This window comes from Gavia stellata, chromosome 42 (assembly GCF_030936135.1).
Source record: "Gavia stellata isolate bGavSte3 chromosome 42, bGavSte3.hap2, whole genome shotgun sequence".
Taxonomy (NCBI): Eukaryota; Metazoa; Chordata; class Aves; order Gaviiformes; family Gaviidae; genus Gavia; species Gavia stellata.
The window spans coordinates 200156-227211 of record NC_082635.1 but is presented as its reverse complement, the minus strand read 5'-3'; the positions used below and the strand labels follow the sequence as shown (position 1 = coordinate 227211).

Sequence of the window (27056 nt, the reverse complement as noted above, 5' to 3'; positions counted from 1 at the left end):
CCGCTCCCCTGCGCCACGAAGGACGGTAGATGGGGACCACCAACCGCTCCGCTGAAGCAGCCTCTAAGAGGACGAGGACGGCACGCAGCGCGCCGGCCCCCGCCTTGATCCATCCATTTAATTGGCCCGATCGAAAATTAAAGTTCACCCAGCCAGCGCTGTAACGTTAATTAATGTTAACGAGCAACAGCCAGGCACACAAGGCTGTTCTCAACCCACTCCAAGAGCTGTTCATCTGTGTCTCACACTTCGGGGCAGAGATAAGGTGAAGAGCAGCATCTCCAGCAGCGGTTTTTCTTTTTTTTTTTTTTTAAAATGAAGTCTTCTGCTTTTAAACAACTTCTTAAGCTCAAGTTTAAAGCTCAGGCAGCTCTGTGATGTGCCCAGACCATTTGCCACCTTCGTGGTGAGGACGCGTTGCTGACGGTCAAGCCGGTGGCCACCGGCTGAGGTTGCCCCCATCATCCAGGTCATTAATGATGGTTAATGATCAGGATCAGACCCAGGATTGACCCCCCACGAGGTTACACCAGCATCCAGCTCATGGCTTTAGACCACCCAACAGCAAACCTGGTCCAATTCGAGCCCAAACATGCCGGGGATGGAAATTTGGAGGAGTTCATTAAAAAACCAGCATTTTTCTCACGCGAGACTTGAATTTGTGGCTTTCAATAGTAAAGTAAATTAATCCCACTTCTTTCCCACAGCCTTATTTAGTTTTCTCTGACATAAACGACTTGCTCTAAGCTTGGTTTAAAAGCACTAAGGCTTTGTCCGTGCATTAAAGGCAACAGGGATGTTGTGTTTTTTCAGGAGGGCGGTCAACAGCGGAGCTGGTTTATGCTTGATGAGCCCTAACGATTACTGCTGAGGGCTGTTGGGTTCTTCTTATTAAGGTGAGAATATTGAGTAATTGAAACCCGAGAAGTGGGTCCAGGCTGGTTGTGGGTGGCATTTAGCAGGGCCAGGTGGCCCGGAGCAAAGCTGAAGTCCCCCCACGGCACAGGAACCGGGGACCAAACCGCTGTCGGCGTCCTGGAAAGAAAAGCCCAGCTTTTTGGGGGAAAACTGGAGGGTTTTGGAGCATCTTAACGCACGCGGGACCACAGCAGCGCTGACATTCGGCTTCCAGAAACGTCAGCCAGACTTTAATTCACCCTCTGTCCCGCGACCTAACGAGGAGGGCAAAAAATTGGGGCTCCTGCAGCCGAAAACAGCAAAGCCAAACCCGTCTGATGCCTGTTGCCATGGCAGGAGCATCTCCCATCCCGCCTCGCTGCCATGGCAACAGGGACTCATTCGGAGCATCCCCTCTGCCCCCCACCGCTAAATTGGGGGAGACGGCTCCTCCCGCACCCCGAAAGCGGAGTGGGATGGCGCCGAGCGAAGGGACAGGCAGCTGCCTGCGGTAAAGGCTCGCATTAGATCCTCCCCCCCCAGCCCCAAACCGAATAATCTGCTCAACAAATCGCCCGCTTAATTAAATTTCTGCAAGTGCTGCGACGCCACCAGCCGGGAATTACCTGCGCCCGAGCGGTAATTAATTGCAGATAAACCCAATCAAGAAGGGGAGGACACACAGCGAGTCGCAAAGGGTGCGAGCTGGGAGGAAAATAAAATAAAGGAAGAAAATCAATTTAAAAAAAGAAAAATAAAAATCCTTCCCCTTTTTTCCTTTCTCCTCCGCCACCTATTTTACGGCCGGCAACGCGCACCGAGCCCTGGCGATCGTTAATTCCTTACGGAAAACCGTGGGGCTTAAAAAATTTAAAATCCCAGGAAACTTGGCTCTTGGAGCAGCTCCTTACCCCAAAGCCTCACGAGGCCGGTTCAACCACGCTTATTTATTACTTTCTTCGCCTGGTGAATAAAACTCAACATGCCACAGAGCTAAAAATACCATCAAATCGCTTTAATTAGAAGGGGCCCCGCTAATAACCCTGCTTGAGCCTAATGCAGCGCACGGGCTGATAATTAATGCATTTTAAATGGGTTTAGACAGCTGAGAAGTTCCCGTCGTCGCGGCATTTGCCTCCGCAGAGCGCGCGCGGGTGCGAACCGCTCCAGATTTGCCTTTCTCCGGGTGTTTTCAGCCCAAAAATGCACCGGGGCCAGCCACGATTCATAAGGCGAGGTCTCTTATTACGTTAAGGCGGCATCTTCTCGCCGCGTTGGGAGCGAGCGTCCTCCGAAGGGACGCTCGGGTCATTTGGTATTAATATATGGGGGGGGTTGGGGGGTGGTTTTTGAGTCCTGGTGGTGGTAAAGTCCTGGCACGGGCCGCTCCGATGCTTTTCCCATGGGATACAGGAAGAAAAGGAGATGAGGCAGGGATGAGGCCGGTATAGGAGTGCCACACACTGGCCGTGCTGCACCAGACAGCATCGCAAGGCGGGAGACCTCCCCAAGACCCCACAAAGCGCTGACTTTCTCCAAAAAAAGCGATTTATTTACATATTTTAAAAAAAAAAGGGCGTGAAATCAAGTTGCTCCTACCCGAGAATAACTGACGGTGTCAGGGACGAGCTTGCAGGAGCCACTGGAATACCCCTAAAACGCCAAATCCCTTTTGGGATCCAGCCAGACTCACCCGAGAGCAACGGAGGTAGCAGTGTTGGGGGGGCTTCCCCCCGTTACGGGGGTCCCCTGCTTCTCCCCGGGGACGGGGGACGACCCCAGCATCGTGGGGGGCTCAGCACCGTCTCCACCGCCGGCCGGCTGGTGAGAGCATCCCCGGTCACCGGTGCTGCTTCTTGTGCCGAAGGATCTCCGTGGGGGTGAAGGTGAAATCCTGCTGGCAGACGTCGCAGTGGTAGGATCTGTGGAGGGCGGAGGTTTTGGACGAGCTTTCGGATTCTTCTTCCAAGGGGGCTGCAGGAAAAGACAAAGAAAAACGGGGATCAGAAGGAAACCAAAACCCCGCAAGACCTTTTTCTTCCCCCCGTTGCCCCCCAAAATGTGGCCATCGGTGGCATCTCGAGGGGTGCTCCTAAAATCCGGCACAAACCCAGCCCAGCTCACTGCCGCCTCTCTCCTCGGTCGCCCACGGAGCAGAGATACCACCTGGGTTCCCCCCCCCGGGGAAAATCCAGGCTGGCTGTCCCCGCTTGTCCCTTGTCACAGCCCCTTCGGCGGGGGGGAATACTCACCCTCGGAGGGCCGGCAAGCATTTTCATGGCACATGCGCTCCAGGGGGGTGAAGGGCATGTGGAGATCGCAGTGGGGACACGTCCAGAAGCTCCGCAAGCAGTCGCTGTAGAGGTCCGTGTCCGTCTGCGGGATACGAAGGGCGGAGGGGATGCTCAGACTCCCCCGGGGGGGCGGCAGGCAGAGCAGGAAGGGCGGGAGAGGGCTGTACTCACGGCCAGACAGTTGTAGGTGAGAAAGTCGGTCACCCTGTGGCCGCCTTTCACCTCGTCGGGCTTCATCTCCGTCCCCTGGAAGAGCCCCGGGAGCCGGGGAGCGGCAGCCACAGTTTGGGGACCGATGTAGAGGTTCTGCTTCTCCAGCCCGGTGAGCTGGCGCAGGCGGTACGGCACCTGCAAGGGGACGCGAGGGTGTCGGGGGGGCTGCACCAGCTCCCCTCATCCTCCTTTCTCAGCCTTCAACCCGATGCAAGGCGCCGGAGATGGATTAAAACCACCCGCACCGCGGTCGCGGCCACGTCACCTCCATCTGCAGGAATTCCAGCAGCCCGCGGGTAAGCACGGATACGTCCCGGGAGCTCGGCCGGCGGCCCGACTCCTCGCCCCGACCTTCCAACAGCTGGTGGAGGAGTTTTTCCCAAGCGGCACGAAGCTGCAGGGCTGTGGAGAGGAGGCGCAGGGCAGAGTCCGAATCGGGGACGGTGAGCTCCAGCCATCCGTCCGCTACCAGCCGGGCGCAGTCCGCGCTGGTGTCCAGCGAACGGGAGAAGAGCAGGAGAGCCTGGAGGAGCGAAACGCAACCGGTTTGGGGTGACGAAGGCTATCGGAGGGCATGGAGAGGAAGAGGAGGGGAGCGAAGAGCTCACCTGTAGGGCTGGTACCCGGACACAGTTCACCAGGTAGGGCTTGTTGGTCTCCAGCAACGAGACAAAGGCGAGGAGCTGGTGGCGGCGGCTCAGCCCCTCCGTGGGCTCTGCAGGGACAATAAGGGGGGGTCTCAGCTGAACCCCAAACCTCTCCCCATCCCCAGTGCCTGAGATTTGCCAAACCCCGAGGCCAGCAGCGCTTTCACCCGGCAGGGAAAAAGCCAGGGAGAAGCAGAGCCAGTTCCTTCAGGATTGGGGTTGTCCCACCTTTGGTCCCACCGCGTTCCGGTCCCTCCTTGGCATGGAGCAGCTCCGGGCTGGTAGCGAAGACGCAGGTGGGATGAAGCACGACACCCTGCTTGTTTTTGGTGTGAAAAATCTGCAGCAAGAGCAAAACGAGCGTTGAGGGAGAGCGAGGGGCTGCCGGGGTAGGGGACAGGGCAAGGGGAGGACACGGACCTGATCGGAGTCCTTGCGGCCGCTGTTGAGCTGGTCGGGCACGGCCAGCTGGGGGTAAAGCCCCCTGCACAGCACCAGCTTGAGCAGGGCGAGCTGAGAGGAGGAGAGGGCTGAGCTGGATACGGCCTGGAGCTCCTCCATGTTGTGGCGGAGCTTGAACTTGACATCCTGCAGAGATAAGAGAGGGCGTCAGGGGCCCGGCTGGCCGGATCCTGCCTCCCCGGAGAGGAGACGGATGCGAGGGTCACCTGGATATCGATGCTGCGCTCCCCCTTCCCACGGGTGCCGCCACCGTCCTCCTCCTCGCCGGAGGAGGCGTCCGCTCCGTCCTGCAGCCGCAGCACCTTGCGCTTCCGACCCTCCGTCTCCGCGTGGGAACGCCACAGCCGGTGCAGCTCGCGGCGTTGCCGGTGTCGGCTCTGTCGGCTGTAGCTGTCGCTGGGCTGGCTGGAGGCTTCCTCCAGCAGCTGGTGGTCTCGGAGAAGCTCCTGGGGTGGTGGGGAGAGGGTTGCTGAGCCCCCGCAGCCGGGAGATGGGCAGGTTGGGGGCACGCAGGCAAATTCAGCTCTCCTCCGCACCAGCAACGACCTCCCCGGCCCAAAGACAAACCCCACCCCGAGGCCGGATCCTGTCCCACCTCACCTGAAACTGGCGCCGCAGGTTGGCGGCCTCGTAAAGCCGATGTTCCTCCAAGCCTCGGCGCCGGCACCATTTCCGAGAGCTGCCGCTCCGCTCCGATTTCACCTGCTCCGGGACAGCACGGCTCAGCCCCCGGCAGGGACGGGTTGTCCTTCCCACTGCTCCCCGCACCCCAAAATCAGCCCCCACCACCTCCCAGCAGCCTCCCACATGGACTCAAGCACACCCCACCCCAAAACAGAGTCTCCCCAAACCCTAAATGTGTCTCATCTCCCTTCCCGAGGCAGAAATCCCACCTGGACCCACTCGTTGAAGACATTGAGCAGCGTCAGGGGGTCGCCGTGGGGGCTCTCCAGGGGCCGTCGGGCCGTGGCGCAGTCGGGGTTGGGGTGAGCGGGTCGCAGGAAAGGGGACTGCACGCTCAGCGCAGCCGCCACGGTCAGGGTGGGCTCGGCCAGTCCAAAAAGTGTGCCCAGGACCAGCATCTTGCCTGCGTGGTGAGGGCAGGGCAGTGAAGGCAGGGAAAACAGCCCCCCCCACTCCGTTGCGCGTCAGGGAGTGCCCCGAATTACTCACCGACCACCACGTCCACCGGCAGCTGAGCCAGAAGGTTCCCGATGGGCGTCAGGTCTTCAGCCTCGTCCAGGGCTCCCTGGTCCCTCAGGTACCGCACGGCCGTCTCCAGGCTGGACGAGGGAGGCGGCTCCAGGAAAGGGAAGGTCCGGGGGTCGCCCAGCCCCATGCTCTTTAACTGAGAGAGAAGCACACGTAGAACGAGCCCAGCGACGACGGGAAGAGCCTGGAGGTTTACGAAGCGCCCCCCAAGAGCCAACGCACCCCGACACCTCAGCCGCAGCCTGCTCTCACGCTTGGCTGGCTGCGTTTCCTCCCCAAATCTCCCCTGAGGAAACCCCAACGTGAGCAGAGGGAACCCCAACTTTACCTGGAGCACCAGAGCGTCAAGCGCTACCCGCTGGATCTCCGGCACGGGATAGGGGGAAAAGGCGTCGTAGTCGGATTCGGCGTAGAGCCGGTAGCAGACGCCGGGGCCAGTCCTGCCAGCACGTCCTTTCCTCTGCTCGGCGCTCGCCCGGCTGATCCAGAACTCCTGCAGCCGCTGAAGTTTGCCCTGAGGGTCGTAGCTCATCTCCTTCACCTTCCCTGGAGAGAGCAGGAGGGAAGGAGAAGCTCAGGGCAGGGCGGGAGGAAGGGAGAAGCTTTTCCCACCCAGCGGAGAGGGGCGTCGGAGCGGGGATTTTTACCAGAATCCAGGACAAAGCGCACGCCGTCGATCGTCACCGAGGTCTCCGCGATGTTGGTGGAGAGGATGCACTTACGGACGCCGGGAGGGGGCACGTCAAACACCTGAGGAAGGAGAAACCACGGTCCTACGTCAGCATGGCCGTCCCCAGAGCAGGGAGAAGGTAAATACAGGCTGCACCCATCGGTCGCGCCCCAAAAGCACCCACAATCGGGGCGCAGCCGGGCTGAGCTCTGGGATTCTTCGCTGTGCGACGCCAGGGTGCCGAATCCCACCCCGATCTCATGGTCAGGCCCTCACCCACCTTGTCCTGCTCTGCGACAGAGAGGGTGCTGTGGAGAGGGAGCACAATCCAGCGCTGGGTGCGCGCGGCATAAGCCTGCGCCGCCTCCAGCACCGCACCGATTTCGGCCACCCCGCTCAGGAACACCAGCAGGTCCCCGCGTTCCTCCGGCGGGTACTTGTGGTCGATGGCTTGCAGCACCCGCAGGTACGGGAGGGGATCCAGGCGCTCCGATTTCCCCGATTTCCCGACCGTGGATGCTTCTTCCTTAGGGATGGGTTGGTAAATGACCTGCGGAAGCAGAGACAGGGAGGACGCTGCCTCCAGGTAGACGCAGGGGGAGATTCGCGCCCGCCCCGTGCCGGGATTCATCCCAAAAATCACCCTCCGTCCTCACCGAGATGGGAAAGATCCTTCCCGGCACCTGCAGCACCGGAGCGCCCCCAAAGTACCCCGAAAAAAGGCGGATGTTGATGGTCGCCGACATCAGCACCAACTTAAGGTCCGGCCGAGCGGGAAGGAGCCGCCGCAGGACCCCCAGGAGGAAATCGCTGTGCAGATGCCGCTCGTGAACCTCGTCGGCGATCAGGACGTGGTACCCGGGCAGCGTCGGCTCCCGCTGCACCTGCCGCAGCAGCAGCCCCTCCGTCAGGAAGACGATCTTGGTGGCAGGCGAGCGGGTGCTCTCGAAGCGGATCTGGTAGCCCACCTGTGGCAGAGAGAGGAAGAGTAGAAGAGAATAAAAAGGAATAAAATAGAATATTTCAGTTGGAAGGAACCACAATGATCATCTACTCCAACTGCCCGACCGGTTCAGGGCTGACCAAAAGCTAAAGCATATTATTAAAGGTATTTTTCCCTTAAACGCCGACAGGCGTGGGGCACCAACACCCCGAGGAAGCCCCTCGAGGTGTCTGACCGCCCTCTCGGTAAAGAAATGTTTCCTAAAATCCAGTCTGAACCTCCCCGGATGCAGCCGGGACCTCTTGTCCTTCCAGAAAGTCAACAGTACCTCCCAGTCCAGTATCATCAGCCAATTTCCATTGATTAAAATATCAATTATTTTTTTTATATTGATATTTTTAATATTTTTTGAACAGGATCGGCCCGAAATTTGAGCCCTGAGGAACAGCGCTGGCGACCGGCCGCCAGCCAGATGTAGCCCAGTTCACTACAACCCTTTCCTTCACCCAGTAGCACCCAGTAGCAGGGTGGGAAGAAACCAGCGGTGCTCAACGGCTCCCAGTTACCCCTAAACCGGCCAGGGAAATCGCCGGTCACCAGCCCACGGAGCTCACCTGGTTTCCGTACTGGTGCAGGCTCTCGAAGCCTACTCGTTTGGCCAGCGAGATGCAGGCGATGCGGCGAGGTTGGGTACAAGCCACGTGGCTGTAACCGGCCGCCAGCAAGAATTGAGGTACCTGCGTGGATTTACCGCAGCCGGTATCGCCGGCGATCACCACCACTTGGTTTTGAGCCACGGCGCGCAGGAGCCGGTCCCGGTATTGGGAGATGGGAAGCGCCGCTCGTTCCCGGTGGAGTTTGGCCAGTTTGGCGAAGCTTTGTTTTTGGGTGAAGTCCAGGTAGTGCAGCAAAGCGGTGCGGAATTCGGAGAGGCATTCCTGGGGAACGCCGGAGTCTCCTCGCCGGCCTCGGATCGCTCCTTCCACGTCGGCGCTCAGCACCGAGAGGTTGATGCGGTACCGGAGGTCGTATCGGCGGGGCAGGTCGAGGCGGCAGGCGGCGGCGGAGGGCTCTGCTTGGTCGCGGCGGCTGGGGGTTGGCTCGCGCTCGGTTCTCCGGCTCTGGAAACGCCGGAGCCGCTCGAAGAAAGCCCAGAAGTTGGAGACATCCTCGGAGTCGGCTCTGATGTAATCCTGCTCGCGGAAATACAGCTCTTCCAGCCGGCGCCGCGTGACGGGGCAGTCCCAATCCCATCGGGAAGGTGAAAGATCCCGCTCTCGCCGCCGGGATCTGCTCTCCTTCTCCAGCGGCATCTCCGCGGTGGGGCAGCCGGTTCCGGAGCCGGGGATCTGTGCCAGGCCGGTGGTCGGTGTGAGGTGGGGGCCCGTGCCCAGCCTCAGCCCGTTTTGGGGGTCTGGGGGTGTTGGGGGAGCAGGGTGCCGCCCTGCTTGGCCCTGGCCGTGTCCCCGGCCGTCGCTCCACACCGGTGAGCTCCACTACCACCGGAGCCTCCTCCTTGCCCCTAGCCGGGACCCCCAGAATCCCACATGTTCTGGGACCCCCCCATACCCCAACCCAATCCCCTGGGATCCCCCACAACCTGGCCCAGACCCCTGGGACCTCCATGTCCCCTGTCCCAGCCCCCTGGGACCCCCGTGCGCCCCATGTCAGCCCCCCGGGACCCCTATGCACCCCAACTGAGCTGCCTGAGACCCCACACACCCCGGGGCAGACCCCTGGGACACCAGACACCCCTGTCCAGCCCCTTGGGAACCCCACAACCCGGTCCGGACCCCTGGGACCCCCCAGAACCCAGAACCCAGCCCCCCGGGACCCCTGAGCACCCCAACACAGCCCCCTGGGACCCCCATACACCCCAGCCCAGACCCCCATGCACCCCAGCCCAGCCCCATGGGACCCCCATGCACCCCAGCCCAGCCCCATGGGACCTCCATACACCCCGTCCCAGCCCCATGGGACCCCCAGGCACCCCAGCCCAGACCCATGGGATCCCACACACCCAGCCCAGACCCCTGTGACCCCCATGCACCTCGTCCCAGCCCCCTGGGATCCCACACACCCAGCCCAGCCCCCTGGGACCCCCAGGCACCCCGTCCCAGCCCCATGGGACCCCCAGGCACCCCAGCCCAGACCCATGGGATCCCACACACCCAGCCCAGCCCCCTGGGACCCCCAGGCACCCCAGCCCAGACCCATGGGATCCCCATACACCCCAGCCCAGACCCCCATGCACCCCATCCCAGCCCCCTGGGACCCCACACACCCAGCCCAGACCCCTGGGACCCCCATGCACCCCATCCCAGACCCCTGGGACCCCCAGGCACCCCATCCCAGCCCCCTGGGACCCCACACACCCCGTCCCAGCCCCATAGGATCACACACACACAGCCCAGACTCCTGGGACCCCAGGCACCCCAGCCCAGACCCATGGGATCACACACACACAGCCCAGACCCCTGCGACCCCCATACACCCCAGCCCAGCCCCCTGGGACCCCCAGGCACCCCGTCCCAGCCCCCTGGGACACCCATACACCCCAGCCCAGCCCCATGGGACCCCACACACCCATCCCAGCCCCATGGGACCCCCATACACCCTGTCCCAGCCCCCCGGGACCCCACACACCCCGTCCCAGCCCCATGGGACCCCCACACACCCCGTCCCAGCCCCCTGGGACCCCCACACACCCCGTCCGAGCCCCCCGGGACCCCACACACCCCGTCCCAGCCCCATGGGACCCCCACACACCCCGTCCCAGCCCCCCGGGCCCCCACACACCCCGTCCCAGCCCCCCGAGACCCCACACACCCCGTCCCAGCCCCATGGGACCCCCACACACCCCGTCCCAGCCCCCTGGGACCCCCACACACCCCGTCCGAGCCCCCCGGGACCCCACACACCCCGTCCCAGCCCCATGGGACCCCCACACACCCCGTCCCAGCCCCCCGAGACCCCCCACACCCCGTCCCAGCCCCATGGGACCCCCACACACCCCGTCCCAGCCCCCCAGCCCCCCGAGACCCCCCACACCCCGTCCCAGCCCCATGGGACCCCCACACACCCCGTCCCAGCCCCCCGAGACCCCACACACCCCGTCCCAGCCCCATGGGACCCCCACACACCCCGTCCCAGCCCCCCGGGCCCCCACACACCCCGTCCCAGCCCCCCGAGACCCCACACACCCCGTCCCAGCCCCATGGGACCCCCATGCACCCCATCCCAGCCCCCCGGGACCCCACACACCCCGTCCCAGCCCCATGGGACCCCCACACACCCCGTCCCAGCCCCCCGAGACCCCACACACCCCATCCCAGCCCCATGGGACCCCCACACACCCCGTCCCAGCCCCCCGGGCCCCCACACACCCCGTCCCAGCCCTCAGGAACCTCGCACCAGGCCCGGCTCCCCAGTGCCCCCTCACACACACGCTCAACCCGGCTCCCCACCGCCTCAGGCCCGTCGGCCCACGGTTTCCTACCCAGCCCCGGCTCAGCAGGCCCCTCTCCGGCCCCGCTGCCTCCCCGGCAGCCGCTGCCCCGGGGCCGGGGCCGCCCGGGCCCGCACTCACCCGCCCAGGCCCGGCCCGGGCCCGCACTCCCCGACCGGGCCCCGGCGCCGGGACGCACCAGGCGCGGCCGCCAGAGGGCGCCCGAGCGCCGCCGACAGTGTGGGGAAGGGGCGGGGCTGTGGAAGGGGCGTGGCTATGGAAGGGGCGGGGAAGGGGGCGGGGAAAGGGGCGGGGAAAGGGGCGGGGCGTCCCGGGCGGGGGCTGCGGGCAGCGCTGCGCCCCATTGTCCCCAACTGTCCCCAACCACCTCCCCTGTGCCCCCCCCATCCCCACGGTCCCCAACTGTCCCCAACCGTCCCCGTGGTGCCCCACTGTCCCCAACTGTCCCCGATGTGCCCCACTGTCCCCAAATATCCCACTGTCCGTCCCTGTCCCAACTGTCCCCATCCATCCCCGTGGTGCCCCACTGTCCCCAACTGTCCCCGATGTGCCCCACTGTCCCCAAATATCCCACTGTCCGTCCCTGTCCCAACTGTCCCCATCCATCCCCGTGGTGCCCCACTGTCCCCAACTGTCCCCGATGTGCCCCACTGTCCCCAACCATCCCACTGTCCCCCCCTGTCCCCACTGTCCCTCCCTGTCCCCACTGTCCCCAACCGTCCCCATCCATCCCCGTGGTGCCCCACTGTCCCCAACGTGCCCCACTGTCCCCAACCATCCCACCATCACCCCCAGTCCCCACTGTCCCTCCCTGTCCCCAACCGTCCCCAATGTGCCCCACTGTCCCCAACCATCCCACTGTCCCCCCCAGTCCCCACTCTTCCTCCCTGTCCCCACTGTCCCCAACCATCCCCATCCATCCCCGTGGTGCCCCACTGTCCCCAACTGTCCCCGATGTGCCCCACTGTCCCCCCCAGTCCCCACTGTCCCTCCCTGTCCCCAACCATCCCCAATGTGCCCTACTATCCCCAACTGTCCCCAATGTGCCCCGCTGTCCCCCCTGTCCCCCCTGTCCCCAACCGTCCCCCTCCATCCCCGTGGTGCCCCACTGTCCCCAACCATCCCACTGTCCCCCCCAGTCCCCACTGTCCCTCCCTGTCCCCACTGTCCCCAACCATCCCCGTGGTGCCCCACTGTCCCCAACCATCCCACTGTCATCCCCAGTCCCCACTGTCCCTCCCTGTACCCCCTGTCCCCAACCATCCCCATCCGTCCCTGTGGTGCCCCACTGTCCCCACCATCCCTGTCATGACCATCCTCAACCATCCCTGTTGATGTCCAACTGTCCCCAACCATCTCTGTCGATGTCCAACTGTCCCCAACCATCCCTGCTGTCCCCCTTGTGCCCAACTGTCCCCGCCGTCCTCAACCATCCCCGTTGATGTCCAACTGTCCCCAACCATCTCTGTCGATGTCCAACTGTCCCCAACCATCCCTGCTGTCCCCCTTGTGCCCAACTGTCCCCGCCGTCCTCAACCATCCCCGTTGATGTCCAACTGTCCCTGCCATCCTCAACCATCCCCACCGTCCCTAACCATCCCCGCTGCTGTCCAACTGTCCCCAACCATCCCTGTCGATGTCCAACTGTCCCCAACCATCCCCACTGTCCCCAACCATCCCTGTCCCCAGGCTGGGCAGCACCCAGGCAGAGAAAACCAGACCAACCTCGGCCACCACCCTCCACCCCACGAGGTGAAGCAAGACGACGGGGCAGAGTTCACCACCCATGACAAGGACTTTCCGGTGGGAGGGCGGGCACACGCTGCGGCACTTATTGCGTCACCCGTGAGCTCAAAAGCTGCTGAGATGGCAAAAATCTTGCCCAATAAACAACCAAAAAGGAGAACCAAGGGACCGAGGTCTTGCTCAAGGCTTGAGGGAGCTTCAAGATTTATTGGCGACGGTGGACGCGGCTATGGTGAAGGCAGGGGGACGGTGAAGGGCAGCCAGCCCCCCATGAGTGGGGTGGACTTGACTTTTTGGGATGACGGAGCTCGCAGGTGGGCTCACCCACATCTTGGGCCTCACTGGGTGGTGGAGATGTGGGGCTGGGAGGGGTTCATGGGGCAGCACAGCTCTTATGGGGCTAAGAGAGGGGAGGAGCTGGAAACAGGGTCCATGCTTGGGCTGGAGAAGCAGGAGAACGTGGTACCGCCTGCAAGGACAAAGTCCTCTCGCCGCTGGCAGGCCACCGAGGAAGCCGGGAGGGGGTCCCCAGGGATAGGTGGGCACATAGCTTCCCCCAGCCTGCAACCACGTGGGGCAACTGGTGGGGAAAGGGGGCGATGGCGGCATCATCTTTTCTCTACGGGACCTCCAGGAGAGGAGGAGAAGGTGGTGGCCTCAAGCAACACAAGCGACATTCCAGCCCCGGAGCCACCTCGCTCCCGGTCACACCGTGGTGCTGGCACTGTGGTCATCCATGGTGGACTTGGTCTTCATCCTGCTGTCCCCCATGGTGCTGGTGGGGTCATCGCTCAGCACGCCCCGCAGCACGGCTCTCCAGGAACGCTGGAACTTCTCCTTGAAGTCCTGGCCCATGATGACGTAGATGATGGGGTTGATGCAGCTGTTGATGTAGGCAACGCCGGCCACGATGGGGTCAGCATCCAGAGCGCCCTTGAACAAGTCGCTGTGAGGATGGGTGGAGGCCAGGATCAACCCCACGATGTGGTAGGGCAGCCAACACACGAAGAAGCTGATGATGACCACCAAGATGAGCTTGATGGCTTTCTGGGAACGGGCAAAGCCCTTGCTGTGGACACGAGCCAGCAGCAGGCTGTAGCAAGCCGTGATCACCACGAAGGGAACCAAGAAGCCGCAGATGAAGCGGGTGACGGCCGTGACGAGCTCGGTGAGGTGCTGGTGGCGCCCCACGGCCGTGTAGTCCAGGACGCAGGTCGTCTTCTCGGAGAAGATGTCGGAACGGGTGGTACGGAAGATGAAGGAGGGGAGGGTGAGGAGCCCGGCCAGGAACCAGGCGGCCGCGCAAGCCCCCCGGGCCAGTCCCAGGGTCCGGTGGTTTTGGCACCACACCGGCCGCGTCACCATGGCGCAACGGTCGGCGCTGATGGCCATCAGGAGGAGGACGCTGGCAAACATGTTGAGGATGGTGAGGGAGGGCAGCAGCTTGCAGGCAAAGTGACCCAAGGGCCAGTGGTGGTCACGGGCCAGCGGCAGGGCCAGGAAAGGCAAGGCCAGGCAGCAGAGGAGGTCAGCCACGGAGAGGTTGAGGAACCAGACACCGTTCACCGTGCGCCGCAGCTCGAAGCCGGTCACCCAGATGACGGCTCCGTTGCCCAAGACGCCCAGGAGGAAGATGAGGGCGTAGAGCGCCAGGACGGCGCGGTAGCTGTGAGGGACTTCATAGCCATCGATATCATATACGGAATAGTCGTCCCAGATGGAGTAATTGTAGGTATAATTGGGCATCGAGAAGTCCATCCTCCACCAGCTCCCAACCTAGAAACCACACTCTGTTAGACCATCATAGAACGGTTGGGGTCGAAGGGACCTTCAAAGATTATCTAGTCCAACCTCCATGCCACGGGCAAGGACATCTTCCACTAGATCAAGTTGCTCCGAGCCCCGTCCATAACATCGCACAACGGTTTGGGTTGAAGGGACCTTCAAAGATCACCCAGTCCAAGCCCTGTGCCTTGGGCAAGGACGTCTTCCACTAGATCAGGTTGCTCCAAGCCCCGTCCAACCTGACCATGAAGATGAGGCATCTACAACTCCTCTGGGCAACCTGTTCCATCATCTCGCCACCCTCATCGTAAAACATCTCTTCCTTACGTCCATCATCATCGCCATCGTCTCTCCCTCCATCCAACGGGCCTCTCCCCTCGCGGAAAAGAGGCGGCACCTCCAAAACCAGCCCGGTGAGATGCTCCTCAACGAGAACGTGTGGTGCAAGCACCTCAAACCACTCAGCTTCATGGTTCCCCCCCATCCCGGTCACCAAGGAAATAGGCATTTCCCCACTTCCTCACCGAGCTGCCCGCAGCCTGCGTGGCGCAAGAAGTTGGATGAGGAAACGCCGGGGGAGCTGCAGCTCCAGCAGCTTCTCCTGCGTCTACTGGGTGGGTACTACGGGGGGATGATTTTGGTTCTCCGGGGGAAAAGAGAAACCTCCCGGTGCCCAAAGCATTGCCAACACCAAGACGGGGCGGGGGGAAACACCCTGAAGGAGAAGGAGGAAACAACGATGAATGTTTGGGATGCTCTGATGGCCGGCTGAGCGACCCGGAGCACGGGAAGAAGGGGCGAGGAGGAGATACGGTGTCTCCGACCATCACCCAACGCCTAAAGAGGAGCCGCAACAACCTCACCGCACGCCCTCAGCGGGGAGAATCCATCCCGCCGGCGGAAGGATGGAGAACACCCAAAGCTCGGCTTTCCCCCCCAACAGCACTGGATTATTATTTTTTTCTAGGCCAAGGGAGGGAGTCTCGCCTATCCCGCACCTCACCAGCTGCTCACCTGGGTCCTCGCCGGCTACGACCGCACTCCCCGGGGCCGAGCGGGCGGCACCGGGCTTTTATACAGCAGTGGCGAACAGGAAGCAACGGCAGGGAGGGGAAAAGAGATCTTTGGTGGAGGAAAAAAAAAAAGAAGAAGAAGCCGGGTGGGCTGGGAGGGGCAGCGGGGCGGGAAAGCTTCGTCTCCAGGTGTAACGAGGGGGGAGATGGCAGGCGGCGACCCCTTTGCGGCAGAGCCGAGGAGTAGGAGCCGGCGGCAGCGAGCGGAGCTGGAAAACAAGGTCTCAACCCCAAAATGGTGCTTTTTTTTTTTTTTTTGAGGGGTATCGGACTTGTTTCAGCTCAAAGGTGATGCTGGGGGCAGCCCGGAGTATCCCTCGTCCGTCCTACCGTGGCCGGGGAAAGCTGATGGGTCTCGCGGGGATCTGGGTCTGGGGGACGTCACCAACCACCACCGCGGAGCCAAGGGACTTCTCCTCTCCCAGCCGGGACTTCCTCCACCCCGAATATCCCCACGGGTCCCCGGGGACAGCACAAGGTTCCCCGGGGGGAATTAGGGGAGAGCCCTCCTGCTCTTGCACTTTTTTCACCCCAAAACCTCCTCCAGAGCCCCTACACGTCTCGTTTCACCCCCAAAACCAGGAACCCCTCCCAACAGGTAACAGGCGTAGGCAGCTTCAAAGCCCCGGCAAAGCTCAGCAGCCCCTTCCTGCGGCTCCGGTGTCCGCCGGGCAGCCCCTTGCCGGTACTGGGACCCCCCCACCACAACCTTCCGGGCCTTGAGAGGAGAGAGGGCCCCCCAGCAGCAAGAGGGGGGACCCCCAGCAGCAAGAGGGGGGACCCCCAGCAGCAAGAGGGGGGACCCCCAGCAGCAAGAGGGGGGACCCCCAGCAGCAAGAGGGGGGACCCCTGCGAGCAAGGACCAGGCGCCGAGATGTTTTGGAGGTTTATTTTACAAAGAGCCGGTGGGATGAGGCACCCGAGGTGGGGGGGGGGTCAAGCCCACCCCTCCCACCCAGCTCCAGGGCACGGGAGGGGAAGAAGGGGACACCCCCCCACACACACAAAGCACCCTGCCAGGGGGCAGGAGCATTGGGGTGCACGGCTGGAGCCCCCAAACCCTTTTGGGACCCTCGGCACCACCACCAGCGCTGGCATCCTCCGCTCCTAAACATCCCGCCACCGTCCCCAGGCTCGATCCGCCTCCCCCGCGGGCGCAGAAGGGATTCGGGGACCCCCCCCAGCAAGGGCCAAACCCCCAGGGAGGTGCAGGCGGGTGATTTTTCCCCCCCCCTCGCCTCTCCCCGGGTTATTCCTGCCGGCTCACAGTCTCTAGAAAGCTGTAGCGGTCACGGCGGGAGCGACCCGGGTGACGGAGGGGCGGCTGGAGGACATCGGGACGCTTGGCCGTCCTGTCGAAGGAGAAAGAGAAGAAGGAGGCAGCGTGAAGGCAGCTGCCGGCCCCAGAGCCACGGAGGAGCTCGGGGACGGGGGGGTCCGGTCCCTGCCTGCGCCCTCCTGCCAGCCCCACTGCCGGGCGAGGGACGCGTGGGGCAGCGTAAGCCCCACTGATTTTGCCCCAAGCAGCGGCGGGGAGCAGGGGGCCGGTGTTTTGGCCCCCCCCTCTCCAAACCCAGAGCGTTATCCTGGCTCCACAACCTCCCTCCCGGCGTGGCCGCAGGGAGAGACCAGTCCCTCGGGCTGTTTGGGGAGGGAAGAGTTTAATCCAGGACAGACAGACAGACATACAGACGTCGCAGCCTCCCGGGCAAGCGCAGCACCCGCCAGCCTCCGCCACCCGACACAAGCTCCCGGGCTTTGCAAGGAACCGGATCCCAAACCCGGAGATGCCGGGAATAAAGAGCAGGCAGAGCTCCGGGATGTTTCGCGGGTAGAGTCAGTCTGTCAGCAGGAGCGTCAGAGCCGGCAAGCAGAAGTGGGAAGGACAGACAGACAAGACAAGAGCCCGGAGGGTGCAGGTGTCAGTCCCCTGTTAGCGGTCAGCCGGAGAAGGCGAGTTCTTACGGAAACGCACCCGCTGGAAGTCCGTGATCTCCACCGTGCCGGGGGCCGTCTCCGCATCCGGCTGGCGGGGAAACGCCGCGGCTCCTGGGAGAACAAATCGGGGTCTGAACCCCCCGGCTCACAGGATCCCCCCCAACTTCGGGGGATCCGAAGTGGGGAGGGTCCCCTGTGGTGCGTGCCCCCCCTTATTCCCCTCGCCACCTTGCGTCCCGTCCTCCGCCAGCTTCCCCGCTGCCTCCTCGTGCTTCTCCGAAGCCTCTTGCTCCGGGTTCGGCCTCGCTGTTTCCCCTCGGGGGGGCTCCGCAGGGCTCTGCACCCCCCGGGGGGGCCCAACCAGCTCCACGGGGCTCAGCCCTGGGGGGCGGAAAGAGACGGTCAAGCCCCACTTCGGCCCCTTCCCTTGTCCTGCTGCTCGGGCTACGTGTCTCCCCTCCCAAATCCCAGGGGTTCAGCCCAGGTTTGGTGCCCCCCCCAGCCCTAATTTGGGCAGAGCCCCCCCACTTTTACCTGGAGTCTCTCCGGAAGCCCCTCTCGACTTGGGGACAGTGGGACCTGAAAGGGGACTGTCCCCCAGGCTGCTGCGGGGAGAGGCCAGGTCCATCTCCTCGCCCCAGTCCGAGACGGGCTGGTGGCCTCCCACGGGGGAGAAGGGGCTCGGGGGGGTGCCAGCCCCCCCGTCTGGGGCGGGTGCCACGGTGGGGGGCACGCGCAGTTTGGGAGGCGCAGCCTGCCCGGCTCTGGGGGGACGCTGGGCTTTGGGGGACGCACTGCGGGGTGCTTCGTCCTCGCTCGACGACCCTGGGCTGCTGCCGCCTTCCTCCTCTTCTTCCTCCTCCTCCTCGCTGACATCCTCCCACTGGTCCTCATCTTCCTCAGGGCTCAGGGAAGGGGGGGGCTCCGGGATGGCCCCGCTCGGCGCTTCCTCCGCCTGCGGGTACACGGTTAGGGGGTATCAGAGGGGGAGACGGGCACCGCGGCGCAGCCAAACACCCACCGGTTCCCCCCAGGATCTGCCTCGGCGTTTCACCTTCTGGTTCTCGGCTTCCTCGATCGATGCCGGCAGCTCCTTCTCCTCCCACCGGTTATCGTGCATGCTGGAGGGGAAAAGAAGATCCCAACGGCTCGGAGACCAAAATCCACGGGAAAACGGGGCTCAGAGAGGAGCCCCCCACCTCTAAATCCTCGCTGGGACGCGACCCCACCGACCTGTAGGGCTTGGTCCCGGCGCCCTGGCCGCGTCCCCGGCCCTTTCTCTTCCGCTGGGTGCGATGCGGGGTGAGGAATTCCCCGAAGGTGGGAGGTTTGGGAGGAGGGCGCTTGGTTTCCTCCCCGCCGCTCACTTCCGAGCCGGGTGCCGCCGCAGAGCCCTCCTTGAACCTAAGAAAGGGAACGGGTGACACCGGGGACAGCACAACTCCCCCCAGAATCACCCCCCGTCGCCCCCGTTCCGTACATGCTGTCCGATTTCTCGGCATCCCACTCCCGCCGCCACTGCCCGGTGGGTTTGCGGTGCCGCGCCAGGCGTTCCTGATCGATCTGTTCCCGTTCCTTCTTCCAGCGGACGTATTCGGCTCGTTCCCGACCCGTCATGGAGAGCGTCATGTCCAGTGGCCCCCCAGTTTTCGGGCTGGAACGACGTCCCTGTGGCGAGACACGGCTCAAGCCCTGTCCCAACTACTCAAACTCCACCCGATGTCCATCCCGGGACCCCGAAAAAACGTGGGGCAGGAGGTGGGGGGACCCACCGGGGTACGTACGGGGCCCTGCCAGGTCTTCTCGCGTTCCATCCCGGCCTTGACCTTGTCGAAATCGGCTCCCCCCCAGTTTCGGACGTGCCGCCGGCTCCCCTCCTTGCGATCGGCGTCCTGGAAGGGGCCGCTGCGGCGCGGGTCGTCCAAGAAGTTGCGCACCGGATTCTTTTCATGAAGCCCGTCCTGAGTCGGGGTTTGGGGGGGGAAAAGGGGGACGTTGCCACCCATGGGGGGGACACTCGCGACCGACCGACCTCCCCCCGATCCCCTCTCCCTCCTCACCCGCTGGTTCCTCTCGTACTCCGCGATCTTCGCCATCTCCTCGTTCATCTTCTCGATGTTCTGCCGCCGTCGCTCTTCCCACTCCTGGCGAGGAGAAACCAGCTGCCGCCGGGGGCAGGCAGCACCCCCAAACTGGCCGGTAACGCCCCTCCCCGCACCCCTAGGGCGTGGGGTGAACCCACCCGGCCCCCAAAACACCCACCCGGCCCCCAAAACACCCACCTTGGACTTTCGGTCGGGGCCGGCGTCGCCTCCCATCACCGGGCCAGCCACTCCCCGACCCCGCGAGCGCCGGCCCCGGCCGCTGCGCTCTCCCGGAGCCGCGTCGTCGCCCCCCTCCCAAAACGTGTCGACGGGGTGTTCCCCCCCGCGGGGAACGGCCGGAGGGACGCAGGCCAGCGCGCCCCGAGCCGCGGGGAGCGGCGCCGCGGACGGGTTTAGGGGTGCCGGATGGCTTCTTGTCCTTCACCACGCGCTTCTCCTGGAGGGAAGGAGACGGGGGGGGTTCAGCAAGACTCCCAAGGGACCCCCACCTTGCCCTGAACCCCACGGATAGTCCCCTGAACCCCAACTCCCCCCACTCACCCCGGGGGAGAGCATGACCTGGACAGTGACGGAGAGATCCTTGTCCACCCATCTCCTCTCAGGTTCGGCATCGGGGGGCCGTGCCCGGCGCAGAGCCGTCACCGCGATCCCCTCCTGCTCCGCTTTCTTCCGATCCTCCTCAATCTCCTGCCACCGGGATACGGGCGTGAGCGGGGACAAACCCCCCCGCCCCTCCATCGCGTCCCCTCGTGGATTTTGGACAGGACAATCCCCCCCAACACCCTCCTGTGACCCCGTATGAGGTTAAACCCCCCCCACCCGGCGTTAAGCCGCTGCAGGCAGAGGATTAGGGGCTGTAAGCGCCTTCCCTGCCTCCACGCAGGCCGGGGGGGGCCACGGGGCCGAGCCCCCCGCACCTGATAACGTTTGATGAGGGCCTCGTTCTTCTTGCGCAGCGCCTCGATGCGCTTGTCCAGCTCCGCGTCCTTCTCCTCCTTCGATCTCAGATCCAGCGCGGCCGACTGAGGGTGGGGGGGAGAGGGGTGAGAGCGGGGACCGGCCCTCCGCAGCCCCGGCCTGGTCACGTCAGCCCCATAGCGGCCTCCCAGAGCTCCAGCCCGGCCCCCCAGCGAGGTCAGGCCGCCCCAGCCACCCCTCCAGAACCCCGGGCTTGCCTCCTGGCAAGGCCCGGCCGGTTCTCCGGAGCCCCAGCCTGGCCAGACCGCCCTCACCGGTCCGCTGGAACCCCAGCCCGGTCCCCCGGTAAGGTCAGGCCGCCCCAGCCGGGCCTCCAGAGACCCAGGCTGGCCTTCCAGCAAGGCCCAGCCGCTCTCCCCGGCGCCCCAGCCCGGCCCCCCGGCAAGGTCAGGCCGCCCCAGAGCCCCAGCCCGGCCTGGCCGCCCTCACTCTGCCCTCCGGAGCCCCGGTCCGGCCCCCCGACAAGGCCCTTACGGTCCCCCGGAGCCTCAGCCCGGCCTGGCCGCCCTCACCGGCCCCCCGGAGCCCCAGCCCGGCCCCCCGGCAAGGCCAGGCCGCCCCAACCGGCCTCCCCGGAGCCCCGGCCCGGCCTCCGACAAGGCCCAGCCCGGCCTGGCCGCCCTCACTCTGCCCTCCGGAGCCCCGGCCCGGGCCCCCGACAAGGCCAGGCCGCCTCAGAGCCCCAGCCCGGCCTGGCCACCCTCACCGGCCCCCCGGAGCCCCGGTCCGGCCCCCCGACAAGGCCCACACGGTCCCCCGGAGCCTCAGCCCGGCCCCCCGGCAAGGCCAGGCCGCCCCAACCGGCCTCCCCGGAGCCCCGGCCCAGCTCCCGACAAGGCCCAGACCGGCCTGGCCGCCCTCACCGGCCCCCCGGAGCCCCGGTTCGGCCCCCCGGCAAGGCCAGGCCGCCCCAACCGGCCTCCCCGGAGCCCCGGCCCGGCCTCCGACAAGGCCCAGCCCGGCCTGGCCGCCCTCACTCTGCCCTCCGGAGCCCCGGCCCGGCCCCCCGACAAGGCCAGGCCGCCTCAGAGCCCCAGCCCGGCCTGGCCACCCTCACCGGCCCCCCGGAGCCCCGGTCCGGCCCCCCGACAAGGCCCACACGGTCCCCCGGAGCCTCAGCCCGGCCCCCCGGCAAGGCCAGGCCGCCCCAACCGGCCTCCCCGGAGCCCCGGCCCGGCCTCCGACAAGGCCCAGCCCGGCCTGGCCGCCCTCACTCTGCCCTCCGGAGCCCCGGCCCGGCCCCCCGACAAGGCCCACACGGTCCCCCGGAGCCTCAGCCCGGCCTGGCCGCCCTCACCGGCCCCCCGGAGCCCCGGCCCGGCCTGGCCGCCCTCACCGGCCCCCCGGAGCCCCAGCCCGGCCCCCCGGAGCGGGCCCGGTCTCCCCCAGCCCGCCGCCCGGAGCGGAGGCCCCCGGGCCGGGCCTCACCATGGCGGCGGCGGCGGCGGCGGCGCCGGGCGGCACACGGACCCCCCGGGAAGCGGCTGTCCCCGCCCAGTCGCGCGTCAGAGCGACTTCCGCTTCCGCTGCGGGAATGGGGGGGGGGGGCTTAAAAGGGCGATGGCAGAGGGAGGAGTGGGGCCCACCGTGGGGCTGGCTGTCGTGCCCGGCCACCCGTGTGGCTGTCCCTCTGTCCCCTCCCTGACGTCTGTCCTTCCTCCATTCAGCCTCGGTGACTGTCCCCATGCTGCCCCCTGCCCTGGCTGGGGCCTCCATGTCCCCGTGCCCCCCTGTGTCCCCCATGTCCCCCATGTCCCCGTGTCCCCCAATGTCCCCGTGTCCCCCAATGTCCCCCTGTCCCCCAATGTCCCCCATGTCCCCGTGTCCCCCCATGTTCCCCGTGTCCCCTTGTCCCTCCATGTCCCCCGTGTCCCCCATGTCCCCCCATGTCCCCCATGTCCCCATGTCCCCCATGTCCCCCGTGTCCCCCAATGTCCCCCATGTCCCCGTGTCCCCCCATGTCCCCATGTCCCCCCATGTCCCCCTGTCCCCCAATGTCCCCCATGTCCCCGTGTCCCCCCATGTCCCCCGTGTCCCCTTGTCCCTCCATGTCCCCCGTGTCCCCCATGTCCCCCCATGTCCCCCATGTCCCCATGTCCCCCATGTCCCCCAATGTCCCCGTGTCCCCCCATGTCCCTGTGCCCTCCTGTCCCCATGTTGCCGCGACCCATGTCCCCATGTTACTGGTGTCCCCGTGTCACTGGTGTCCCCACGTCCCCGTGTCAGTGTGCCCTCAAATTCCCCTGTCCCTGTGCCCCAATGTCCCCATGTCCCCTTTTCCCATTGTCCTCATGCCCCTGTGTCCCCCTGTCCCCACATCGCCTGTCCCTGTGTCCCCCTGTCCCCATGCCAGCGTGTCCCCATGTCCCCCCACATCCCCCTGTCCCCATGTCACTGTCCCCCTGTGTCCCCACATCCCTGTGACCCCCTGTCCCCATGTCCCCATGTCCCCCTGTCCCCCCCTGTCCCCATATCAGTGCGTCCCCATTTCGGTGTCCCCCCACATCCCCGTGTCCCCCTGTCCATGTCCCCCCCATGTCCCCCTGTCCCCCCACGTCCCCGTGTCCCCCTGTCCCCACATCCCCCCCGTCCCCATATTGGTATCCCCCCGTGTCCCCCTGTCCCCGTGTCAGTGTCCCCCCATGTCCCCCTGTCCCCAAATCCCCCTGTCCCCGTGTCCCCCGTGTCCCCCTGTCCCCCACCTCAGTGTCCACTTCCCGTCCCCCTGTCCCCAAATCCCCCTGTCCCCGTGTCAGTGTCCCCCCCGTCCCCCCGTGTCCCCCTGTCCCCAAATCCCCGTCCCCGTGTCCCCCGTGTCCCCCCGTGTCCCCCCCGTGTCCCCCTGTCCCTAAATCCCCCTGTCCCCCCTGTCCCTGTCCCCCCGTGTCCCCCTGTCCCCAAATTCCCCTGTCCCCGTCCCCCCGTGTCCCCCGTGTCCCCCTGTCCCCAAATCCCCCTGTCCCCGTGTCAGTGTCCCCCCCGTCCCCCCGTGTCCCCCTGTCTCCAAATCCCCGTGTCCCCGTCCCCCCTGTCCCCCCCGTGTCCCTGTCCCCCCCTGTCCCCAAATTCCCCTGTCCCCATCCCCCCGTGTCCCCCCGTGTCCCCCGTGTCCCCCTGTCCCCAAATCCCCCTGTCCCCGTGTCCCCCGTGTCCCCCCGTGTCCCCCCTGTCCCCAAATCCCCCTGTCCCCGTCCCCCCGTGTCCCCCCGTGTCCCCCGTGTCCCCCTGTCCCCAAATCCCCCTGTCCCCGTGTCCCCCGTGTCCCCCCGTGTCCCCCTGTCCCCAAATCCCCCTGTCCCCGTGTCCCCCGTGTCCCCCCGTGTCCCCCGTGTCCCCCTGTCCCCGTGTCGGTGTCCCCCCGTCCCCCCGTGTCCCCCTGTCCCCAAATCCCCCTGTCCCCGTGTCCCCCCCGTCCCCCCGTGTCCCCCCTGTCCCCAAATCCCCGTGTCCCCGTCCCCCCTGTCCCCCCGTGTCCCTGTCCCCCCGTCCCCCAAATTCCCCTGTCCCCATCCCCCCGTGTCCCCCCGTGTCCCCCGTGTCCCCCTGTCCCCAAATCCCCCTGTCCCCGTGTCCCCCGTGTCCCCCGTGTCCCCCTGTCCCCAAATCCCCCTGTCCCCGTGTCCCCCGTGTCCCCCCCGTGTCCCCCGTGTCCCCCTGTCCCCGTGTCCGTGTCCCCCCCCCGTCCCCCCGTGTCCCCCCGTCCCCCCCTCGCTGTCCCCCCCGTCCCCCCTCCTGCCCGCGCTCCCCCGCGGTGGGCGTGGCTCCCCGCACCCCCCCGCCTTGCCCCTCCCGCGGTGGGCGGGGCTTGGAGGCGCGGCATGGGCGGGGCTCTCCCCCGCCCCGCCCCCCGGCTGTCTCCATGGCAGCTGCGGCTCTGGCCGCGGCGGCGCGCGGCGATTGGCTGGGCCGGGCCGGGCGCGCGGCGCCGGTGGGCGGGGCCAGGGGAGGCGCGGGGAGGGGGGGGCTCGGCCCTGGGCCGGGGCCTATAGTGGAGCTTATAGCGGGACCTATAGCCGGACCATAGCGGGATGGAGCTCCAGCCGCGCCTATAGCCGGACCTATGGCTGTACCTACAGCCGTGCCTATAGCGGCACCCAGGGCAGTGCCTGGGGGTGTACCTATAGCCAGACCTATAGCTGCAGCCGTAGCAGTACCTATAGACGTACCTATAGATGCACCTACAGCGGTACCGATAGCAGCACCCATAGCCCTACCTACAGCCATACCTATGGATGTACCTATTGCCGTACCTATAGCTGTTCCTAGAGCACTGCTTATAGCGGTGCCTATAGACGCACCTGTAGTGGCACCTATACCGGTACCTATGGATGTACCTATAGCCGGTACCTATAGCCGCACCCATAGCCGGACCCCTAGCCCGGACCCATAGCCGGTACCCATGGGTGTACCCATAGCGTTACCTATAGCAGTACCTATAGCCATTACCTATCGATGCACCCATAGCTGGTACCCGTAGCCAGCACCTATAGCCTGAACCGATAGCAGTACCTATAGCCGGCACCTATAGCCAGCATCTACAGCTGTACCCATAGCTGGTACCTATGGCCAGTAACTATAGCATTACCTATAGACAACACCCCTAGCCAGCACCCATAGCGTTACCTATGGGCGGTACCCATAGCCGGTACCCATAGCCGTACCTATGGCCAGTACCTATAGATGCACCCATAGCCAGTACCCATAGCCAGTACCCATGGCCGTACCTATAGCCAGTACCCATGGCCGTACCTATAGCCTGTACCCATAGCCTGTACCTATAGATGCACTCATGGCCAGTACCTATGGCCGGTAATGGCCGGTACCTATGGCCGGTACTTATAGATGCACTCATAGCTGTTACCTATGGCTAGTACCTATGGTGTTACCTATAGCTGCTACCCATGGCCGTACCTATGGCTGGCACCCCTAGCCAGCACCCTTAGCCGGTACCTATAGGCGGTGCCTAAAGACGCACCCATGCCCAGCACCTACAGCCAGTACCTATAGCCGATACCTAAAGATGCACCCATGGCCAGCACACATGTCCAGTACCTATAGCCAGTACCTATAGATGCACCCATAGCCAGTACCCATGGCCGGTACCTATAGACGCACCCATAGCCAGTACCCATGGCCAGTACCTATAGCCGGTACCTATAGACGCACCCATGGCCGGCACCTGTAGATGCACCCATGGCCGGTACCTATAGCCAGTACCTATAGATGCACCCATGGCCAGCACCCATGGCCGGCATCTGCAGCTGGTACCTATAGACACACCCATGGCCGGTACCTATGGCCAGCACCTGTAGCCGGTACCTATAGCTGCCACGTATAGATGCACCCATGGCCGGTACCTATAACCGGTACCTATAGATGCACCCATGGCCGGCACCTGTAGCTGGTTCCTATAGACTCACCCATGGCCGGTACCTATAGCCGGTACCTATAGACGCACCCATGGCTGGTACCTATAGCCGGTACCTATAGACGCACCCATGGCTGGCACCTATAGATGCACCCATGGCCAGTACCTATAACCGGTACTTATAGATGCACCCATGGCTGGAACCCATGGCTGGCACCTATAGCCAGCACCTATAGCCGGTACCCATGGCCAGCGCCTGTAGCTGGTACCTATAGATGCACCCATGGCCGGTACCTATAGATGCAGCCATGGCTGGAACTCATGGCCAGCACCTAGAGATGCACCCATGGCTGGTACCTATAGCTGGTACCTATAGCCGGTACCTATAGATGCACCTATAGCCAGTACATATAGATGCACCCATGGCCGGCACCTATAGCCGGCACCTATAGCCGGTACCCATGGCCGGTACCTATAGCCGGTACCTATAGATGCACCTATAGCCGCTACATATAGATGCACCCATGGCCGGTACCTATAGCCGGTACATATAGATGCACCTATAGCCGGTACATATAGATGCACCCATGGCCGGTACCTATAGCCGGTGCCTATAGCCGGTACCTATAGCCGGCACCTACAGCCGGTACCTACAGCCGGTACCTATAGCCGGCGCCTATAGCCGGCGCCTATAGCCGGTACATATAGATGCACCCATGGCTGGTGCCTATAGCCGGTGCCTATAGCCGGTACCCATGGCCGGTACCTATAGCCGCACCTATAGCCGGCACCTATAGCCAGTACCTACAGCCGGTACCTATAGATGCACCTATAGCCGGTACATATAGATGCACCTATAGCCGGTACCTACAGCCGGTACCTATAGCCGGTACCTATAGCCGGCACCTATAGATGCACCTATAGCCGGTACATATAGATGCACCTATAGCCGGTACCTATAGCCGGTACCTATAGCCGGTGCCTATAGATGCACCTATAGCCGGTACATATAGATGCACCCATGGCCGGTGCCTATAGCCGGTACCTACAGCCGGTACCTACAGCCGGTACCTATAGCCGGTACCTATAGCCGGTGCCTATAGCCGGTACCTATAGCCGGTACCTATAGCCGGTACCTATAGCTGCTCCCTCGGCCCCGCCGGTTCCCGCACGGTCGCGCGCTCCGCTGGATACAGCGCCGCCGCGGGCTCTGATTGGCTGCGGCGGAGGCGTCTCCGTCCAATGGGAGCGCGGCG

The 27056-nt window shown here is 64.6% G+C and overlaps 3 protein-coding genes across 3 annotated transcripts; all 3 read right to left on the bottom strand.

The window, feature by feature from the left end:
- Positions 1-2473: 2473 nt before the first annotated feature.
- Positions 2474-8752, bottom strand: DHX34 (DExH-box helicase 34). Its single transcript, XM_059833195.1, has 16 exons — positions 7953-8752; positions 7052-7363; positions 6676-6945; positions 6373-6475; positions 6054-6271; positions 5687-5861; positions 5407-5600; positions 5114-5215; positions 4720-4959; positions 4472-4639; positions 4280-4391; positions 4013-4119; positions 3670-3927; positions 3363-3539; positions 3150-3273; positions 2474-2871 (listed from the first exon to the last, which is right to left on the bottom strand). The coding sequence occupies exons 1-16, from the start codon at positions 8649-8651 to the stop codon at positions 2738-2740; spliced, it is 3393 nt and encodes a 1130-aa protein (XP_059689178.1). The 5' UTR covers positions 8652-8752; the 3' UTR covers positions 2474-2737.
- Positions 8753-12734: 3982 nt separating this feature from the next.
- On the bottom strand, positions 12735-14758 carry C5AR1 (complement C5a receptor 1). Its single transcript, XM_059833206.1, has one exon. It carries the CDS (start codon positions 14309-14311, stop codon positions 13259-13261), a length of 1053 nt encoding a protein of 350 aa, XP_059689189.1. The 5' UTR covers positions 14312-14758; the 3' UTR covers positions 12735-13258.
- Positions 14759-16791: 2033 nt separating this feature from the next.
- CCDC9 (coiled-coil domain containing 9) lies at positions 16792-21892 on the bottom strand. Its single transcript, XM_059833200.1, has 14 exons — positions 21861-21892; positions 20372-20476; positions 19995-20141; positions 19781-19890; positions 19632-19713; positions 19410-19493; positions 19134-19310; positions 18830-19017; positions 18583-18753; positions 18404-18470; positions 17884-18304; positions 17578-17730; positions 17387-17460; positions 16792-17253 (listed from the first exon to the last, which is right to left on the bottom strand). Exons 1-14 carry the CDS (start codon positions 21861-21863, stop codon positions 16993-16995), a joined length of 2043 nt encoding a protein of 680 aa, XP_059689183.1. The 5' UTR covers positions 21864-21892; the 3' UTR covers positions 16792-16992.
- Positions 21893-27056: the final 5164 nt, after the last annotated feature.

Bases quoted from the DNA above. Each gene is read 5' to 3' on its own strand.
- DHX34 (XM_059833195.1), bottom strand. From the start codon at position 8,651: ATGCCGCTGGAGAAGGAGAGCAGATCCCGGCGGCGAGAGCGGGATCTT. The intron at 3,928-4,012 runs GTGAGCTCTTCG...TCGCTCCTCCAG, and splicing joins TCCGGGTACCAGCCCTACAG to GCTCTCCTGCTCTTCTCCCG. The intron at 3,540-3,669 runs GTGACGTGGCCG...GTCCCCTTGCAG, and splicing joins TGGAATTCCTGCAGATGGAG to GTGCCGTACCGCCTGCGCCA.
- C5AR1 (XM_059833206.1), bottom strand. From the start codon at position 14,311: ATGGACTTCTCGATGCCCAATTATACCTACAATTACTCCATCTGGGAC.
- CCDC9 (XM_059833200.1), bottom strand. The intron at 19,714-19,780 runs GCGGGGGGGAAC...GGGAGAGCGCAG, and splicing joins CGTCCCTCCGGCCGTTCCCC to CGGCCGGGGCCGGCGCTCGC. The intron at 19,018-19,133 runs GTACGTACCCCG...GTCTCGCCACAG, and splicing joins AGAAGACCTGGCAGGGCCCC to GGACGTCGTTCCAGCCCGAA.